This window comes from Cladophialophora psammophila, assembly GCF_000585535.1.
Source record: "Cladophialophora psammophila CBS 110553 chromosome Unknown aczJe-supercont1.23, whole genome shotgun sequence".
Taxonomy (NCBI): domain Eukaryota; kingdom Fungi; phylum Ascomycota; class Eurotiomycetes; order Chaetothyriales; family Herpotrichiellaceae; genus Cladophialophora; species Cladophialophora psammophila.
In genome coordinates, this window is record NW_006912944.1 from 253,881 (window position 1) to 266,088 (window position 12,208).

The following is a 12,208-nucleotide window of genomic DNA, read 5'->3' on the forward strand; positions in this document are numbered from 1 at the left end:
TGCCGCAATCACAAAAGCATTGGCTCTTTGCATCCATCTATTCCCAGATCTTTGTGCTTCACTACTCCGAAAGCAAGACTGAAACTGTTTAAAAGGGACCGCCGCACGAGATTCCAGAAACGGACAACACCAGAGGGCCGATCACAGCTTCGACCTCATCCAGAGTCCCTTCATGGCCCCCTCAAGGCTGGGCAGATTAGCGGGTCCATCATAAATATCCCTCTCTACAGCCCTGGTATTGATATGCACCGGTCCCAGATCGGCCAGCCTTGCAACACCCAACAACCGCGCCGCTGTGGCAGTCTCGTCCCTGAGTATTTCGAACACTCTCTCGACTCCTTCAATCCCACCGGCACCCAGTCCGAAGAGGGCGGCGCGACCAATACCAACAGCCTTCGCACCCAGAGCCAATGCCTTGACCACATCCGTACCTCGCTTAATCCCACCATCAACAACGACATCAATCTTGCTGAACACCTCGGGGCAGTATTTCCTGATCTCTAACAGGGTATGCACAGACGGCGGCGCCGTATCCGCAGCTCTACCACCATGGTTCGACAAAATAATGCCCTTGACCTGGGGCGCATGCTGTGCAGCGATATACGCGTCCTCGTGACATTGCAGGCCTTTGAGAATGATGGGCTTGTTGGTGTGCTTCTTCAACCAAGGCAGCGTTTCCGTCCAGGTCAACGTCGGATCTGTGCCAAAGAACAGACTTTGTCCAATGCCACCGCCACCCTTCAACTCTGCACCCCCGGCATCCTTGATGGCCTGGCTCGTATCCTCGACTATAAACTTTCCGCGTTCATCATGCTCTCTTTTCCCAGGTACCGGTGCGTCGAGGGTGAGACATATAAACTTGATCGCATTCAACTTGTTAATCCTGGCCAACATATCCTCACTCTTCTTCCGTTCAGTCTGCACATACAACTGCCAGCCAAACACTTGGTCCGGGCCAGCATCTTTCACGATCTGCTCGGGGGTCATACTTGCATTGTTGGAGATCATCTGCATGGCACCAAATTTCTTGCATGCCTGTGCGATCCCCCATTCGCCGTCCGGGTGAGCCAAGCGAGCCATGGCGGCGGGTGAGACGAAGATGGGCAAGTCCAGTTGATACCCGAGAAATGTGGTGCGGAGATCACAGTCCTGACAGTTCACGAACACCCGCGGCCGAAGCAGGATTTGGCGATAGACAGTGTTGTTCAGCTGCTTGCTCATTAGGTCGTCGGCGGCGGAGTAATAATAGGCCCAACCCTTTCTGGACAGCTTCTTGGTAGCAGCGGCCTCGATCTCATCGAGATTCAGCATGGCCTTCAACGGCATCTCGACTTCAGCCTCTATATCCGCCGATGGTCCAACATCTTGCACCGGCTTCACCGGTCTCGGCAGGCTTTTGGGGTCAATGGGACCCAGGCGAGCGGATTCGGGGAGGTTTTCCTCTAGTGTGCCCGGAGGGTGGATGGGGTCGTACTCTTCCGTGGCGTCCTTGCCGGCGAGTTTGAGGATTATCTGGGCTCCGCCGGGGTGAGAGGGCAGGAAGTTTGTGACATCCCACACATTACCGTAGAGGATGACCCAGCACGAGTCTTTGGTCGTGTGCTTTTGCACTAAAGACACGCAACGACGTAGTCAGTCTTCTGAAGAGCGACCGCGAATATGCAATGGTACTTAGGAGTTGGTATTCCGCAAGAAAGGCAACATAGCATAGATGTACTCACCCTCCACATAGTCTATGAGCTTCGACATGTTAAATGCTAGCTATCGCAGTTATGCGATCAGCCGTAATCCTAATCGTACCTGGTGAATGACTTGAAACATCCACGCAAAACAACGACCGCAAAAAAAAAAAGCTGCGCAGGGAGAAGAGAGATTCTTGCAGCACGAGCAAAGGAAAATGAACCAGGGGTATTGTACTGGGTAGAAAAGCAGTGGGTGGGTGAGTGAGTGAGTGAGTGAAAGCGTCGGATTGAAACGCCCCTTCAAGCGTCTAGACAGCACGCCACACCACAGGACGCCGAGAGGAGGAAGAATAATCAGATTGTTCATCAATCGACCAGAAAAAACAATTCGAAATCCAGAAATTGTCCGCCGGGAGCGAGGAGAGGGATCGGAGACAGAGACAAGCTTCACAAGCAGGCCCAGCAGCCTTCCACCGCGATGATTAGCAGAAGCCGAACCGACGATTCTGTGGTCCGTCGCTTGCTGTTTGCTGCTTGCTGTTTGCTGCTTACAGCTTCTGCCGCCGCTGTCGCTGTTGGCGGACTTCTCCCTCGTTGAGCTGGCGTGCTGGGTCAAAGCGTCTAAGCTAACTCGGAAATGAAAGCTAGGTTCCCCAACGGCAGACCTAAAGAGAGCAATTGTCGGCGTTTGATCTACCGAGAGGAACCGAGTAATCAGTATCTGATGATTGGGGAATGGAGATGAGATTCAGAGTGGAGGGCGGATGGCAGGGCCATGCTTTACTCGGTGGGCTTCGGATAGAAATGCGACGCGACACGCGTAGGCGGCGCGCAAAACTGGGGAAACACGGCGAGGGGAAAATGATACCGACCTCGCGAGCTCACTACATACCTCACTACCTATGCAAGCTATGGCGACGAGGCCAAGACTACGCCACCAGCATCAATAACCACCCTTGCCATTCACTCACAGCTTGTCTGCATAGAACTTGCGACGATACAATATCTCGGCATCACCAATCCTTGATCCTTCACAGTCTCAGCGCATTGCAGACATCGTCAACCGCACCCAACGGCAACCTCCCAAAGAAAAACCATTTACTACTCCTCTTCGTCGTCACTGGCCCCCCTCAATGTGACCCTCAAATGGCCCTTCGTCGTAACTACAAAGTTGTCCTTCCACTCCATATCCCACGCCGTGGTCTCAAACGGCTCCAGGTCAAACTTTCTAAACACATACCCCAGGTTCAGATACAACTCGGCATATGCGAGGTTGATGCCAATGCATGATCTCGGACCTCGAGAGAAAGCGATCAGGCGGTTTTCGAGTTGTTGACTGTCTGGTCCGAGCCAGCGATCTGGGCGGAACTCGTTCGGAGACGGGAAATGCGCTGGGTCGTAGTGGTAGCAGTAACAGACACTGGTGATTCCGACCTGATAAAGACGAATCGAGAAATGTTAGAATGTGTCCACATCCAGCAACCGCGGGACCAGACTGCTGAAGATCCTGATCTTGGTCATGCGAATGGGATGGGCTGCTTACTCCTGCAGGAATCTGTTGCTGGCACAACACAGCCCCGCCTTCAGGCACTACTCGGCCCATTCTATGTGTGAAAACAGATTAGTTGGAAGAGATCTCTCTCGCGCACATCACCTCCGAGCCTCACCTCCCAGGAACTCCCATGCTCATCCTCAAAGCCTCCTTGACTACGGCACGCTGTACCAAAACATCAGCGCAATGGCCCTCTGAACTGGCTTGTCGCTCTTGACTCACGAGGTAGGGCAGATTTTCAAGCATACTCGAGCTGACCAACTGTTCACTGTGCGGCGCCGGGATCGCTCCCTTCAACTCCTCGCGCAGCTTTTCAAGGCTCTCCTTGTTGTTGATCAGACCCCAAGTAGCTGTGGTGAGTGCATGCGCTGTCGTGTCGGTTCCAGCACCGTGAAAGGTGAATGCATCGGCTGTCAGCTGCTTGAGGGTTGGCGTGAACCCTCTCTTCTCACTGGGTTTCGCCCATGCGTCGAAGACGGTAGGGAACGAGCTTCCTGAGCCCCCTTCTCGCAGGATTTTCTTCACTTTGACGCCACATTGCTAAGACATTCAAGGTCAGCGAGCGCGACAAGAGCCGAGAGATGACAGAGGCTTCTTGAGTCTTACTTTCGTGATCCAGTTCGTCGCCGCCAATGCTGGCATAAACTTCTCCGTCTGCTCCTTGGTGAGTTTCTGCAGCTGTCTCGTCAACCATCCCATAAAACTGGGAAAATACATGGCCCACTGCGTAAATTCGAAGAACTCCTCCAAGGCCACCAGCGTCGGGGACTGGAATCCTTCAGCGTCGAGTGTTTCAAATCCTTTATCCGCAAACATGTAGCTCGTCACCACGTCGCTAGTCAAACTACGGTAACCCCTGCTCAGGTCAACGGCCGTGCCGGTGGAGGATGCCGCGTCGAGCACCGAGAGGAACTTCTTGATTCGGTCGTGGATCAGTGGTTCCAAGCGGATGATGGCAGCTTTGGCGAAGTACGGTTGATATGCATCTCGCCATGGTTTGGCGGCCTTGGGGTCCAGAACGTTGAAGAATCCGTCTGCTGCTTCTTGATTGTAGTTGTCCTGGTGGCGAGCATAGCGAGTCCCGATCTTGAAGATCCTTCAGCACCGTCAGTTCAGCCTGTCCACCTGCTAACTGGAGTCAATCCTCACTCATTGTATGCCGCCATGTCGAAGATGTGCAGCTGGTTCGGAGTGATTCGGACGATGGGACCATATCTCTTGTGAAAAGCATGAAACTGCTTGATGTACGACGTTGAAGACCTCAAGTCAAACCAAGCCTGATATAGCGACGACATGCCTGCCAGCTTGGGCCCAGGGAACTTTGCAAGCGGATGGAATGTGATTCGATAGACGGCGCGTACAACGGCGAAGGAACACAAAAGCCCGACAGCCAGACCAAAGTACAAAGGTATCACCGCCATCTTGAGCTATTACTTGGTGTCACAAGGCAAGGCGACTGATATGTGAGGGAGAAGACCGGACAACGCAGTATACCGCCAGATGATGAAGATCCTATAGACCGGTGTCCGTTTGAATTTATAATGGTTGGTGATCGGGTGGAATCACTCGATCTGAGAACGAGACGGTGCATGACAGATACATACATATATAGACACAATGGATGACTTACAACCCCGAACGGGACCTGCAGATCATTTCAAGCGGTATTGCAGGACTGCAGTCAATCCCGTAGCACTCGTGGCACAGAGAAGGGTGATAAGAGCTCCGGGAAACGACCTGTGCGATCTGATCACCAACCGCGGGCGCGTCAGGCGTCTCATCAAGATATTTGCGGTTACGGGTCGCGATCTGAGCGTCCTAGAAGGGATGGCCTCGCTCTCGTAGACGGGGATTCGACCGAACAAGGACTGAACCGGCAAACGCTACGGGAAAAGTTACAGGAGGGCAAGGTGCATGGAGGAGTATTTTATATCGCGAAGCTAACCGAATCAGGCTGATTGCCGGATCCTATGCCAGAGCGAGACAGTGCAAGATGAGTAACTCAGAGGCTAGAGCATCGTACGTACCTAGGTAGAGATCGGAGGTATTACAGTACGACCAAAGGCCCCTGGAACCTCGCCCAGGGAGTATGCCGAGTGGACGGAGAAGGCAGTGGCGCTGACTAAAGAGTATAAGGTCAATGCGAGGCCGTGAACGGAAGCCAAATACTCCGTAGATCTATGTTTCTGGTCTAAGATGCTATTATATGGAGACTTTAGCCCCCCTTTTCCTGTCTATCATTAACCGGCTTTGATGGTGGTGGTGACACATCTATTTTGCATTCTGCTGTCCAGTTTTCTCCGTTTATTGTAACCGTCTGCCCAGCATAGTCTTCAACAGTCGGCTGCTGCTTCTGCTGCGGCTCGTCCTTCTCATGCGTCGTCTGTATCTTCTCATCTAGCGATGCCGTCGCTGCTACCGCTATCCTCGCCTGCTCTTTCTCTTCTGGTCGCTGCAGGCCCCGGTCTTTGATGAACACGCAGAGCGCCAGACAGAAGCCAATCATTGGGGCCGAAACAATGAACACCGTTCGAATGGCTGCCATGTATGCGTTTCTGACTGCAGCTTCGTCAGTACCGCTCAACCTTGGGAGAGCGAAGGTGTCATGCGCGTAGCGGGCGAGTTGAGGTGGGAGGTGCTTCCGGAGAGAGCTTTGCAAGACTTGTGCTGAGATTGAGAGTCCGACAGCACCCCCCGAACTTCGCAGGAAATTTCGATTGGACACGACCGCCGCCCGTTGCGCTTTTGAGCAGTGTGCTTGCAAGGCGATCAGTACAGGTTGGAAGATGCAGCCAGCGCCAATACCAGAGATCGAGAGCATGACGGCAATAGCTGCAGGGTGCGTTGTGCGTGTAAAACTGCAGATGAGTCCAGCCCCAAGCGTCCAAATGACGAAGCCAGTCCAGATCACGACCCCGTAACGCTTGTACCGAGAGATGAAGATGCCGGAGAGCGTGCTGACGACGGATTGTGGGACGTTGATGGTGACGAGGAAAGCAGCCGAGATCGTTGTATCCCATCCTCGAACATTTTGAAGATATAATGGAATATAATAAAGATTCGAGTAATACACCATTCCGAAAAAGAAGTTCTGGGTCAAGATTGCCGCGACTGGTGCATTGGTATACATGCTCAGTGGCATCATGGGTAGGCTTGCGACCTTCCACTCGACGATAAGAAAGGCCAGGAATGACAGACCACCGATGACAAACATGGAAATGACCATCGGCGAGGACCACTGAAAGTATGAGCCACCGCCAGAAAGCGGGATCAGGATCAGCACAATAGCAATGGTAGCAGTGATGATGCCTCCCCAGTCAATGAGCTTGAATTGCTGCCTTCCATTTCCCTTGGGCATGGTCGAGGGGAGATAGAACCACCCAATGGCACCGGCAATGGCACCACAAGGAGCAAGGAACCAGAAGAATGCTCGCCATGTCTGATGCAGTGCAAATGCAGCGGAAATCAGTGGACCTACTGCATTGCCACCACCGATACCAGCACCCAAGAAACCCTGCCACCTCCCTCGCTGCTCCAGCGTCACGATATCAGAGATGATCATCATGGTCAAGGAATTGATACCGGCGCCTGCAATACCACCGAGTGCACGGAAGAAGTAGAAGCTCGACGCATCCGGGGCCACTCCGCACAAGATATCTGCCAACACCAACATACCTACCGAGAACAGAAACACTGGTTTCCTTCCATAGATGTCTGAGAAGCGGGCGTATATAATTTGGCTAGAAGTGTTGGAGATGAGGGACGATGTACCTGCCCACGAGATGGTGTCTGTGGCCTTGAAATCTCGCCCGACCGTCGGAAGGATGGTACCGATGCCATTTTGGTCAGCATAGCAGATGAAGAGTGCCGAGGCCAGGGACGAGAAGACAATGAAGAGTTGTTTCGTCCCAAGAAGATTTGTTTGGTCGTGGAGAGCGGATTCTGCGGCGCGTTGGCGAAGGGCCGCTGCTGAGGGCATGTTGGGAGAGGAGCAGATCAAGTCAGCTCATACTCGATAGCGGGTTACGTATTTGGAGAGGGACCCCATATGATACTGTCGTACGGTGAAATATAAGAGAACATGTTAAGGGAGAGAAAAACGCCGGAGAAGAATTGGAATTGAAGGACCACAACAGTCGCGTGCCGTTTGCCGATTGTGGAGGGCAAAAAGGAATCCATCATGACGGAGATTCGCCGATGTCGTCAGCGATATCGGCTGTTGCAGCGACACGTCTTTTCAGGGGGAGGCTGGATCCAGAAATGTTCTGTGATTTTGGATAGACAGTTCCTTGAAAGTCACGATGGAGGAGTAAGCTAAAGGATGAAATCTAGGCAGCGAGGGCTTCAAATACGCGAATGACGGAGCGACAGAAGCAGGTTGAGGCTGTGCACCATGATACCACTGTTCATGGGCTCAATGTTGTACTTTCTCTGTACAGAGACTTGTGCCGATGTATGAGGCTTTGTTCTTGTATGAGGTGTCCAGGTATCCAGTGAGGTGCGACCTACTCCCAGTCTTCAACACTTGATGCTTCATCACTCGAACTCGACCTCGACCTCGACCCCAAAATCGTCCTCCAGGGCAAGTTCCATCGCCCGAAATAACTCGGCCTCATCACCCTCTTCTTGTTCCCCCTCATCCAAGTCTTCTTTTCCTCCATCTTCCTTTGTACCTTTCGTCTTTGTCGTCTGGTTGGACTCTTCGTCTTTTCCATCTTCAAGCCCTCTCCCAGCCATCGCCCCCTGAACAGCCAGACGGTCCGCTGCAATGTTTCCTGGGTTGTCCATATGGCCCTTGACCCAGACAAAATATGTGACTTTGCCAAGCTGCTCCCTCTCTTCCATTCTCTCTCGGATATCTACCACCAAATCCTTATTCTCCACAGGTTTCCCTTTGGCGTTGACCCAACCGTTTTTCTTCCAATTTCGATACCAATTCGTCACACAATCAATGGCATACTTGCTGTCCGTGTAGATGGTCACTTCTCTGTGCCGGGGAGCGATATCCAATGCTCGTAAGATGGCTGTCAGTTCGGCCCGTTGGTTGGTCTGTTTGCTGCCTTTGAGCGCCTCGGAGACATTTCTATAACGCCAATTCGTTAGCCTTTCTTTTTCTTGTGCCGTTTCCTCGTCATCCTCTCCGCCTGCCTGCCGTTTCTTGGTTGGTCCATCGCCGTAGCCACCCTGACGAGCCGCCCAGTCCATGGTATAAATAAGGTGTTGCGTTCTGGAGGTTGTGTAACGAGTGGATTTGGATTTGGATTTGGATTTGGATTTGGATTTGGATTTGGATTTGGATTTGGATTTGGACTTGGACTTAGATTTGGAGGATGGAGGGTTGGCATACTTTGGGTCTTGAGGGCCAAAAAACACTCCTACGCCTGCCCTAGCTCCTGCCTGACCATTTTTGAGGCTCGACCCGTCGGTGTAGATGCGAAGCATCCCTGGGGAGTCCTTCTGTCTAGCCACCATTTTGGTTTTGTTCTTCTCTTCGTCGGTCCGATTGATGATGGTGCCGTCCGGCCCCAACTTTATATTGGGATCATATCCATCCTCAGCCCCGGGTGGCAGAGGACCTTGGCCGATTGCATAAGGCTTCCCCTCCTTGTCTTTCGGAGAATATGTTCCATTCATTTGCAAACCTGGCGCTGAACTGCGGACTATTAACCGGCGTATCTCCTCTTCTGGGGTGACGCTGTGTCCGGATTCAAGACCATTAGCCTTCCGACCAGCAGCCACAAAGGCTTCTGCTTCTGCTCGGGTATTGAACTTCTTGTGCCTAGGTTTCCTGATCCCCCGGATCTGGGCCTGAGCCTGTATCCAGTCGGTGTACACACCTGGGACTCTTCCATTTTGGACGGCGTAGAATTTTTGCACTCCAGAGGCGTTGGTGTTTGGAAGAGCTCTGCCGTCCATAAATGCTTGGGCCTCATGAAGAGTTTGAAACGCCTTAACTGTGACCACGTCAATATGGAATGAAAACATCGCACCACACCCGATTCTACATACACACAGCACCCTTATGTCCCTTCACTTGACCCAGACAATCTGTCCATGTTTCGTAGATACCAGGTGTCTTCCCTTGCCTCACGGCGTAAAATTTCCGCTCAGCTGCTCTTTTCCTCTTGACTCCGGCCGCGGCATTCTCGTTGGCCAAGCTCGGACTGGAACGTGAAGCGTCAGTGGCTTGGCCGGGAAGAGAAGGCTGTGCCATGACTATTCGACGGCGAGAAGGGAGGAGGACCCGACCGCACAGCCTAAATCGAGGCAGGTTGACCTATCGAGCAAGCGGAAGGGAAAGTCGTCAAAAGTGGTACTAAGGACGAGAAATCAGGTCAAGGACGGGCACCAAGCATCCGGGTTGGTTTTCAGCGCGCGCTCGAACAGGGGTCAATGGCCGTCAATGAGTCAAGTCTTTCTCTTGAGAAGAAGGGTTCGATGTGATGAAGTGGTGAGAGACCTGATGATTGAGAGTGTAGAGAGGAGTCGGGGACTAAGAACCGGTGAGAGACTGCCCTTGCGTGAAGTTGGGATGTAGCTAGCAGGAAGGGAGGGGTGGCGGCAAGGGGTATGGTCCTGGTGTGACCTTCGTCCTCACAGGCGGGGAAAGAGGGCTGGCTGTGACAGACACAGCCTGGTTTCTTCTATCAAATCAGGAACAGGGCGCGTGTGGTGTTTGGCTCGACATTGGAGAGTTGGCAAGCTGGCATGCAAGCACCCAGCAAGCCAGCAAGGGTGAAGGGGTTGGTGAAGGTGGAGTGTCGATGTGGGAGGGGGTGCACACTGCACACTGCGCAGGCGGAAGATATGCGTCTCCGTCTCAACACAGTGCCCGCTTTTTGTCGAGGCAAACACCCATCGGGTCCTATGAACACTCCAGCGCATGGCGAATGTAGACGACAAAAACAACCATTTCCGCGCTTCTATTTTTCGGCCTGGGTTTATCTATGTCTTAGTCTAAGTGCACGGACTCTCTAACGGTGCAAAGACAAGCGCTCTCCCAGATATCCAGACGAGGATATTAACCCCACGAGCGCCAACTCTCCGTTCAATTTGTCTTTACCTCCTCACTTACTTCCACGCCATTAGAATGCTTCGGCTCCTCTAGCTCGCTTGCGGGGCTATCTAGCTGCGTTCCAGCCTCGTTTGGCTGCCCCAACGTCCCCGGCGAGTCCTCAATAATGTGGACAGGTCGAGCAGGCTCCTGTGCGCTCTCTAGATCCATGGTGGTCGATCTTGTCGTATTTCTTTGCCCGATCATAAACGCCGCGGGAACTGGGCGGCGATCCGGATTCCTGTTGCCATTGGCTTTCCTCTGCCGCAATTGACTCGTTGATCTGCGATGATGCGACGGTCCCAAGTGAATATCTGGCTCGTCATCCTCCCTGTCACTACTGAGAGCCTGAGACATAGTCCGCGGGAGATGATAACCGAGTTTGCCCAGCGGGATCGAGAGCCCATGAACGACAATACTGCATATCGCCAAAAACCAAATTACCACCCTCATGATTTCTTCGAGACGGACTGCGTCTTCACGCACCCTGCCGTTAACGGTGACTTGTTGGAGAAAATCAATACTGACATAGAGATAGAATATGGCCGACACTCCAATAGGCCCAAAAAACCCCACGAACGCAGCTTGCTGAAATTCCTCGATCTGGTGAATCTTTTTGTGCATGGCAAATACAATGGGGACCCGGCGGAAGAGGAGAATGAGAATTCCTAGCGGAATGAGTCGATAGATCGGGATGACATGGTTTGATCGGAAGGATGCCCAGGGGCAGATGGCGCCGAACCAGAGGAAGACCGAGATATTGAGTAACATATCAATCGTAGGTTGAAGCGAGTCGTCTTGGGTTTCGAGCCGGAACCTGCCGAGAGTTTTAACAAAAGTCACTTGGAGGTTTCTGTCAAAACCCACCAGTCGTCCCACGTAAATACATTCCCAGCAATAAAGCAAGCCAGGACGTCATCCGAGCCAACCATGCCGCAAGTCCCTGTTATGAAGAGAGCAAGCGTGATGGCAAAGACGAGAAAACTCTCCCTGTCTACAAACTTTCTCTCCTCGGCAAAGTGCAAAAGTTCTTTCGCAACCCAGCCCACGACGGCACCATAGACGATACTCAGCAAAATAGTATATCCCCACGTCTCTGCGAACCAGTATCCCATCGCCTTGGATGCTCCTCCGGGCTGACCAGCGCCTCCCTGTTGAGTGTACTTGATCAGATAGAGAGCCAGGAACAAGAAAGGGTATCCGAGACCATCGTTGGCCCCCGACTCTGCAATGATAATCTTCTGTAACGGTTTGGGAATGTTCTTGTCTGCGAATTTTCCCTTGACAATCGAGTTCGACAGCACAGGATCAGTAGGTGTGACACATGCTCCGATGGCAAGGGCGTGAAGGAAACTCAGATGCGGGACCATGGCCCATACAAGCAGGCTTGCACACACCCACATGCCACACATTCCGGGACCGAGGAGAAGGGCCAGAGACTTCCATTCCGTGTAGAGGTACCTGCTCGGCAGTTGGACCCCTGCAAGTACAAGCTGGACGCCCAAAACGAGGCGCGTGAAGTAGAGCGTGATGTAGTCGAGGCTCTCTTCTGAGCCAGCGGCGTACTCAAGAGGTTTGATCAGGCCAGTGGCATTGGGGGAAAAGATGATTCCAGCCACCAGAGAAATCACTGTGTTAATGTCAGCCTTTGGTCAATTTGGAAGGGGCCCTCAGATGCGCGCATCATGTACATACACGCTTCCGAGAGATAGAATTGCTCCTTGAACAAGTAACTGACGAGTCCAAAGAGAGTGATGAATCCTCCCAGCACGGCGCACACAATGTTGAAGTTTGTGAGCGACAAGGTCGGCATGGCTGGAGGAGATGGCAGAGTTTGTCAGGACTAAGTTTCCCAAAACAACGACTCGCGATAAGACTTCTTCTATGCTTCTGGCCACAAGATGGTTGTTCTCGTCCCTT

At 52.6% G+C, this 12,208-nt stretch overlaps 5 protein-coding genes across 5 annotated transcripts; all 5 read right to left on the reverse strand.

The window, feature by feature from the left end:
• Positions 1–141: 141 nt before the first annotated feature.
• On the reverse strand, positions 142–1,749 carry A1O5_11061 (L-lactate dehydrogenase (cytochrome); the record flags this gene model as incomplete). Its single annotated transcript, XM_007751634.1, has 2 exons — positions 142–1,610; positions 1,722–1,749. 2 exons carry the CDS (start codon positions 1,747–1,749, stop codon positions 142–144), a joined length of 1,497 nt encoding a protein of 498 aa, XP_007749824.1.
• A 1,034-nt stretch (positions 1,750–2,783) lies between these two features.
• A1O5_11062 (uncharacterized protein) lies at positions 2,784–4,655 on the reverse strand (the record flags this gene model as incomplete). The annotated part of the gene is made up of 5 exons (XM_007751635.1): positions 2,784–3,116; positions 3,226–3,286; positions 3,350–3,774; positions 3,841–4,330; positions 4,384–4,655. 5 exons carry the CDS (start codon positions 4,653–4,655, stop codon positions 2,784–2,786), a joined length of 1,581 nt encoding a protein of 526 aa, XP_007749825.1.
• A 794-nt stretch (positions 4,656–5,449) lies between these two features.
• Positions 5,450–7,213, reverse strand: A1O5_11063 (uncharacterized protein; the record flags this gene model as incomplete). Its single annotated transcript, XM_007751636.1, has 1 exon — positions 5,450–7,213. One exon carries the CDS (start codon positions 7,211–7,213, stop codon positions 5,450–5,452), a length of 1,764 nt encoding a protein of 587 aa, XP_007749826.1.
• A 557-nt stretch (positions 7,214–7,770) lies between these two features.
• Positions 7,771–9,448, reverse strand: A1O5_11064 (uncharacterized protein; the record flags this gene model as incomplete). The annotated part of the gene is made up of 2 exons (XM_007751637.1): positions 7,771–9,188; positions 9,244–9,448. The coding sequence occupies 2 exons, from the start codon at positions 9,446–9,448 to the stop codon at positions 7,771–7,773; spliced, it is 1,623 nt and encodes a 540-aa protein (XP_007749827.1).
• Positions 9,449–10,282: 834 nt separating this feature from the next.
• On the reverse strand, positions 10,283–12,101 carry A1O5_11065 (uncharacterized protein; the record flags this gene model as incomplete). Its single annotated transcript, XM_007751638.1, has 3 exons — positions 10,283–11,105; positions 11,156–11,918; positions 11,984–12,101. 3 exons carry the CDS (start codon positions 12,099–12,101, stop codon positions 10,283–10,285), a joined length of 1,704 nt encoding a protein of 567 aa, XP_007749828.1.
• Positions 12,102–12,208: the final 107 nt, after the last annotated feature.